This window comes from Bos javanicus, chromosome 1, assembly GCF_032452875.1.
Source record: "Bos javanicus breed banteng chromosome 1, ARS-OSU_banteng_1.0, whole genome shotgun sequence".
In the NCBI taxonomy this organism is placed as follows: Eukaryota; Metazoa; Chordata; class Mammalia; order Artiodactyla; family Bovidae; genus Bos; species Bos javanicus.
In genome coordinates, this window is record NC_083868.1 from 79893834 (window position 1) to 79902060 (window position 8227).

The 8227-nt window shown below is 43.1% G+C and overlaps 1 protein-coding gene across 1 annotated transcript; it reads left to right on the forward strand.

Annotated features, from left to right (window-relative positions):
• The first annotated feature begins 5720 nt into the window (after nt 1-5720).
• SST (somatostatin) lies at nt 5721-7189 on the forward strand. The gene is made up of 2 exons (XM_061413273.1): nt 5721-5980; nt 6821-7189. Exons 1-2 carry the CDS (start codon nt 5843-5845, stop codon nt 7031-7033), a joined length of 351 nt encoding a protein of 116 aa, XP_061269257.1. The 5' UTR covers nt 5721-5842; the 3' UTR covers nt 7034-7189.
• The last annotated feature ends 1038 nt before the right edge of the window (nt 7190-8227 follow it).

Sequence of the window (8227 nt, forward strand, 5' to 3'; positions counted from 1 at the left end):
ACATTTTCAGCAACTACTCTGTGCTTCACATTTTTATGGTCTCTGAGGAAAATGCAAATATGACCAAAACCAGATTTCTGCCCCTGGTGAATCTCTAGGCTCATGGATGAGACATACAGTATCTCAGGGAACAGAAATACAGTGATCTAGCATGGTCTGTACTAGAGGAGAGGCACAAAAGATACACCCTTTGGTGCAGGAAGGGGCCATGTTGATTCTAAGTGAGACATTCTTGTCTTAAGCCACACGATGTTAACAGTCAGAGATGGATCCAAGGTATTCCAAGTGGTGGAGGAGCATGCGCACAGTAGTGGGTGGAGGCGACAGCAGTGGGTGTACAGGGAAGAGCAGGTAGCTGGGGGCAATGGGAAGGGTGGGAGTTGAGGAGTGACAAGGAGGGAGACTGACTGGAACAGTTAGGATCTGAGGAAACATGTCCGTAAGACTGATGTGTTTGCATTTGAACTAATTGGCACTGGGGAATCACTGAGGGCTTCCGAGCTGGAAAGTGATGGGATAGAGACCAGATAGGAGAGTACTGCAGGAGAACAGACCTGAGCTGTCACCACTCACCCACCCCTGGGGGAAATTATTTTCACCCCTGTGTGAAAAAGTTTACCCTTGGGCTTCAATTAGTGACCCCTTCACTCTTCTTGTCTACTGCAATCACTTTAGGCAAGATGGTGAAAGTGTTAGTCGCTCAGTCATGTCAGAGTCTTTGCAGCCCCCTGGACTGTAACCTGCCAGATTCCTCTCCAGGCAAGATACTGGAGTGGGTAGTCATTTCCTCCTCCAGGGAATCTTCCTGACCCAGGGATTGAACCCAGTTTTCCTGCATTACACTTTCTTTACCTTATGAGCTACCAGGGATGCTCCTTGTGGAAGTTCGTGAAAGCCAACTTGGCAGAAAAATCTGGCACTTCTACCACCAGCAATTTCAAGGGCATGAGCTGGGACTCTTCCAGCTGAAATCCAGCTTCACAGAAGTCCTTAGAGAATCACAAGTTCTCATTTTCATGCCCCATGGTGGTGGGATTGGTCTAGAAGGAAAGGTCCTTAGGGTATTCTCACCCAAGCACACTTGCCCTTGGGCAAAAGGAGTCTCTGTGGTCCCTATAGCCTGCCTGCATCCCCAACAACACTTCCCAATAAGTGTTGGGAAGTGCCCTCTACAAGATGGATCACCCACTCCAAGTTGATCTCCCAGCTTTAAGTCAACACTGTCCTTTAGGCAGCTCTAAGCAAGAAAATAATTCAACATATAAATTCACATTAAAGTGTTAATAACTGTGAAGTTTTAAGGTGCTATATCTTCAAGGAAAAGTACATGAGAGAAGAGACTATTTTCTCAGAGTCTGATACTCATAGACTAATTCTAATAGATGGATTTCAGCACCAGTCTGTTGCATTTCTTGAGAGATCTTTCTGGACTGTCAGATGGGTGTCCCCAGAGGAAGGCCTGACTGTCTAGCCAGGTCAGAGCATCAGTGAGAACACTCCAGCTTTCAGAGGTCGACTTATTGAATATCATCCCTTGGCGCTGGCTGACGGCTTCCCTCTGGGCAGCAACAAAAAAACCAGGACTTTATTTTTTCATCGTGTTTTATGGATAACTAAGCACTGTCACTTACACTGTCTGACCTGGATCTCAAATCATGTTTTAGCAAAAGCAAGGATTATCAGGCCCATTTTAAGCAAGAGAAAACTGAAGACTTAAGTCTCAGACCTCAGACATCCAGGCCAGGACTTTTCCACTAGTCCATCTTGCTTCTCCCCACCACCTGTAATTCTCACTCTCTTCTGACAGAAATAAATGATTTTTCACTTATAAAATGCCCAAGAGGAGATTCTGTCCGAAATCCATTTCCTGTACTCTCAGGAATTTGTGGAACTTGAAAACATTTTAGGGAATGTCTGGATCACTTGTTACCAATTGTTCTCATTTCCTTAACTGGAGATGCAAACAAACCATCAGCATGTCTTGTCAACTCTACTTCAAAATAAACTTCAAACCTAACCAGTGCTCAGCTCCTTCATAGCTGTCATTCTCACCCATAAACCATCTCCTCTTGTCTGAACTAGTCTGGGGAGTAAGGTCCCCCAAACAAGCACAAACCATCTCCCCTTCTGTGGAAAGAAGCGCTGGGAGTTGGCTACAGAAGGTTCATGTTGGAGGTATGAAATGACTTTATGCCAGGATAACTGGCTTGGGTATTTAAGGGAGAATGTGTCCCTTCCATCTTGGCTCCTCTTTTCTCTTAAATGGTTCTTAGACTCCTAAGTCATCTCCTCGACTCTGCTGTTCTATAGTTAATTATTTACTTCAGCAGAAGGAATTACTTAAAAAAAATTCAAATTAGGTCAATCCCTTACTCAAAATCCTCCAATGGTTTTCTTACCATGATCTTCAAGGCTCTACGTGATCTGACCCCTGTCTGTCTTGTTTTAATTCTAATCAATTTGAACATATATTAATTAATTGATAAGTTTCCTGTTTGTTTTTCTCATTAGGACTTTGTCTATATAGTTCACTACTATAGTACTATACAACCTCTCAAGCAGAGCAGATTCTTGGCACTTATTTGTAGAAATAATTGGAGTGAATCAATTTTCCAGATGGAGAAACTGAGGTGCAGGTGGGAAGGGGCAGGTCAGTAGCAGAAGCAAGATGCAAGAGCTAATTTTCCTTCTTATAGGCAGTGAAATGCCCACTGCATCTGGCTTCCCCCCTCATATTACATAAAAGACGGCTACTTTTCCAATATGAAGTTCTCAACTTGAGAAAGAAACAGCATGTTACAGTATGCTCTAGTTTGCCTCTTACTTTTCTAGACTCAAGCTTGTTGATGGTCAGGGCTGAAAAGACTCACAAAAATTGCCTAGCAACCCTTCTGTTTTGCAAATGAGGAAACTAAGGCCCAGAGAAGAAGCCCACAGCTGGACAGCAGCAGAACCGGAACCCAGGTCTCTGGACTCCAAGTACAGTTACTCTCTTCCTTTCTGCATTGCCTAATAATGAACATCTGAGTGCTCACAGATTGTATTGTCTCTTATTAAAATGAGTTTTGCTTCTCATATTGACAGGTAGTCTCCCCCCTAATGTACATTTCACAGGGAAGTGAGAAATCAGATCCTGGCTGGAAAGTAGCACATGAAAGAGGCCTGGATGCTTCCCTCAAGGTAGTTGCATCCTGGCTGCAAACTGCTCAGCCAAGTGACTCTGGCATTTCTGAGTCAGGGGAGGAGGGAATCTGTTAGAGCCATCAACAGCCTCCCTCGACTTTGCTACTTCCTGCCTCTGTGCCTGTTTGCGAGGCACTTGTGCTCCCAGGGACTCAGTTTTCTCCTCTGTGAGATGGGGCTAGCATGCCCTGACAAAATGAGTGAGAAAGTACTTTGTGAACAACAGAAGGCTGAATAAGGATGAGAGGAATCATTTCTGGTGATCAAGGAAGTGGGGTCCTCAGTACAAACACAAACAGCCTCCCCCTCCCAGCCTTGGGAACCCAAGAGTGAGGCCTTTGGGAATTTGGCTGCAAAGAGCTCAGGTTGGGGAAGTTTCAAGTGTCTTTGTGCTAAATTAAGCTTTATGCAAGATTTGATCATGAGTGGGGGGCTTAAGGAAGAATTTGCATCTCCTTTTGTCTTGGTTCTTCTTCTTTCTTAAGTGGCTTCTAGACTCTTGATAATTTAAGGATTATAAAACTAATCAAAACAAAAAGCCCAGAAGTCATCTTATCTACAGACTCAACACTTCAGCAAGGATATGAGAAAAGTAACCCAGACTTACTGATCCGAAAGATCATGAACATTTTTTATGAGAAAGTGCTAAGGAAAGAGGGAAAATGGTAAGAGGACCTTAAGAGAGGAAGAGATTAGAGTAATGTCTGACTCTTTGAGACTCCATGGACTGCAGCACGCCAGGCTTCCCTGTCTTTCACTCTCTCCTGGAGTTTGCTCAAACTCATGTCCATTGAGTCAGTGATGCTAACCAATGATTTCATCCTCTGTGGCCCTCTTTTACTTTTACCTTCAATCTTTCCCAGCATCAGGGTCTTTTCCAATGAGTCAGCTCTTTGAATCAGGTAGCCAAAGTATTGGAGCTTCAGCTTCAGTATCAGTCCTTCCAATAAATATTCAGGGTTGTAAGAAGGCCAAAAACTGCATTCAAAAGCTTATCTCCTTTTGTGAGTGACTTTTTAATGCCTCACTTGTGCGTGGACTTGTCTGGACTCACCAAGCCCTGGAAGCTTTGGCACTCCTTCTCTTAGCTTGCAGACACAAAAGGAAAAGCTGACAACTAATCAAGCCATTCGGTACACCTCCCAGTCCCTTCTGCCTCTTAATGCTGTCTTGGTCTAGTATAGAGAATACATATGTGATGCCTGGCTGGAGACAGGATTAGTCATGTTCTCTGCTTCACTTGGTTTCTGGAGAATCAGTAATTTTTTTCAGCTTTTATGAGCTTGGAGCTTATAAACTGTAAGTCTCATAAGAGCCTGCAGGGTTCATCTGGCCCTTCCCTGATAAGGAATTATTTCATGGAGGAAAAAAAAAAAAAAAGGAAAAAAGCTGCCAGAACTCTGATCAGGATAGCAGACATCTAACCAGACCACAGCTAGAATTAGACCAGCATTTCTCAAACTTTCTTTTTATTTGTGAGAGGAGTGGGAGAGTACTGTCAATGCTGTTTTGCACAGAAACATACAATAATGGTCACACATGTTCAGGGGGTTCCTGGACTTCTGTATGTCCAAACTGGGAGTCCCTGATCCAGAACTGCTACTACTAGTCAGGAACCTATTAGGAAACTCAAAGTTGAGTGAAAAGAACCCTGGCCTTGAAGTGTGGAGGACTGGTCCTGGCCCCAGCTGTGCACTATGTGAGTCAGAGTAATTCATTGCCCATTTCTAGGCTCAATGACTCAAACTCCGGGGTTTAGTAGATGGTTTCTGAGATTTCTTTCTAGTTCCAAGTTTCAAGGACAAAAATTAAATTAATTTTTCTTTTTTTCCTTTAGCATTTTTTGCAGGGGAGGGTAACGGTGGAAAGGAAGGTAGACTAAAAGTGTTTCAGCTGCTGAGAAAGAGGGATGGTGGGTGAACTTAAGGTACTTTCTTCTCCATTATAAGAAGTGAAGTTCTTTCAGAGCCTCATGACTTCTTATCTACAAGACTTTTCACAGAGATAATGGAGAAAGATGATTCAATCTTTCTGAAATCCACATTCCATTTTCAAATCTGTTCTTAGAGGAATGCTCTGACATGCATTGTCACGAGGAATGCTCGTGACAGTCTCCACTTGTTACACTCTCATACTTTTGCATTTGCCTCTCCTAAAATGTTTGAGTATGATGCTGGATAGAGTGGTCTGGTATATTTATGGGCATGCAGCTAGGTGTGCTGGCTCATTTGCTTCTGCAGAGGCTGAGTGTTTGAGTGTGTGTCATTGAATGTGCACATGTATGAGTGAGACTATGGAATGTGTATGTGCATAGCACTGAGTGAATATAAAAAATTGTGTAGATGGAGTGACATATGTGGCATTGCGTGGGCCTGTGCATGTACAGGATTTATTTTTTTTTAATAAGCTACTTTTGATTGTGCAGCCTCCTCTCACTTCTATGATTGATTTCACGAGGGTAATGGTGCGTAAAACCGCTGGTGAGATCTGGGGGCGCCTCCTCGTCTGACGTCAGAGAGAGAGTTTAAAAAGGGGGAGACGGAGGAGAGCACACAAGCTGCTTTAGGAGAGGCAAGGTTCGAGCCGTCGCTGCTGCCTGCGATCAGCTCCTAGAGTTTGACCAACCGCACTCTAGCTCGGCTTCGCCGCCGCCGCCGAGATGCTGTCCTGCCGCCTCCAGTGCGCGCTGGCCGCGCTCTCCATCGTCCTGGCTCTTGGCGGTGTCACCGGCGCGCCCTCGGATCCCCGGCTCCGTCAGTTTCTGCAGAAATCCCTGGCTGCTGCCGCTGGCAAGCAGGTAAGGAGACTCCCTTGACGTCTTTCCCCTCACCCGAATCCCCTAACTTTCCCTCGCCTTGCCCCTGCTCCCTTGGGTGAATTTGAGGTGCTCCCACAGTGCCGGTGCCTTTTTGGGTCCCTTAGCCACCAAAGCTCTCGGGAAAACTTTCAAAGTCCAGAATACCTTTTTACCTTTTTTTTTTTTTTTCTTTCCCGATCAGCGCAGTAGGTCACAGTTCAGGTGAGTTCTGTGGCATTCAAGACAATTCCAAGACCTTGGTTAACTGAGCTCGAAGGGATAATGGCATCTCTCCCGGGTACTGACCGCGGGAGGTGCTGACCCAGGTGCTGAAAGCGCGGACCTCTGAAGCGGCTAGGCAGTACCTCCCTCCCATGCAGCGGGACTAGGGGCTAAAGGACACTGTACAGCCAGAACACAACATGTTTACGGTTGTGAAAGGTCTCATTCCCTAAAAGGTGGCTTAGTAAAAACGGTAAGAACAATTCTAGTTTGTAGCTCATGATGTGGACATTGAGCTAATCTATTGGCTTATGTTTCACCTTTGCAAAACTAACAATCTATTTCCTTCTTTGTGTGTGTTTTAAACCTACAGAAGCAGAAAACTTGCAGAAACATTTGAGTTTTTAAAGCTTCTTTGTGTAATTTTGTGGCTGTAGCAACAGCCCTTGTTTTTTTACATCCTTAACTGATTTTAAGTGTTACAAAAAGTCCACAGCTGGGAAAATTGGGGTTTGGTTGTGGTTAAACCTGTATTTCAAGCCAAGCTCTTCTGGTTTTTCTTCTTCACCATCCTCATTTTCATCCTCTTTCCTTCTGTCTTCCTTCCACCCCATGCAGGAACTGGCCAAGTACTTCTTGGCAGAGCTGCTGTCTGAACCCAACCAGACAGAGAATGATGCCCTGGAGCCTGAAGATTTGTCCCAGGCTGCTGAGCAGGATGAAATGAGGCTGGAGCTGCAGAGATCTGCTAACTCAAACCCGGCCATGGCACCTCGAGAACGCAAAGCTGGCTGCAAGAATTTCTTCTGGAAGACTTTCACATCCTGTTAACTTTATTAATGATTGTTGCCCATATAAGACCTCTGATTCCTCTTCTCCAAACCCCTTCTCACCTCCCTAATCCCTCCAATCCTCAATAAGACCCTCGTGTTAGAAATTGAAGACTGTAAATACAAAATAAAATTATGGTGAAATTATGAAAAATAAGATTTTGGTTTCTTATTGACTTAAATATTTCTGTTCAATGATATATGACTTAATTTGTGATTTCAGTCAAGTTATTTAATATACATGCTCCAAATCTCACAGATATAGTGTTTAAAATTCCCTGTGGTAATAAAGATTATGTTTTAGTTGGTAACTCTGATAATTTGGGTTATTTAAAACATAAATGATTTCAAATAATTTTATGAATTCTAATTTTAATCCAATGATAATTATTGGGAGCAGCTGCCACAAACATGTATTACATTTTACATACACTTAAAATTATATGTAGAAATGAGTATTAGTATTAATGGGTAGGCAGGCTGAAATATCCAACTAACCACCATGCTGATGTGTAAAACAAATAATATATTAAAATTGAAAGGGAAAAATCACTTAGAAGTTGGAGGAAAGAAGCTGGTTTAGATAGCTAAAATAAAGTTCTGAGCTTTTAAAATGTATTTATAATTTATGAACATTTATCCAGAGAAAAACATTGCTTTAAAATCTTCTTTGACAATCCTCTTTGTAACTGAACAAGGTTAAATGGCTGCTTCTGTTTTAAAAGTAAGCTCCTAATTTTTTCCTCAAGGGAAATATTAGTTTAATTATAAGATTCCAACATGAGAGCTATGGGTTACAAGAAACACATGTGCTGGGTCACCTCAGTGACTGTCACACTCTTAAAGGTATTGAAGTACAATATCATAATCACAGAATAAGAGGAGAGATCTCAGATCTTCTTTTGATTTTATGAAAGTGAAAGTCAAATAAAAATGCAAATAATAAAAATATTCCATATACGCTAGCTATTATTATCAGCACTATAATAACAAACTAAGCGGGTCTTGCCAGGTGGCATAATAGCAAGGAATCTGCCTGCCAGTGCAGGAGATGCAGGTTTGATCTCTGGGTTGGGAAGATCCCCTGGAGGAGGAAATGACAACCCACTCCAGTATTCTTGCTTGGGAAATCCTATGGACAGGGGAGCCTGGTGGCCTACAGTTCATGGGGTCACAAGTATTTGGACACGACTGA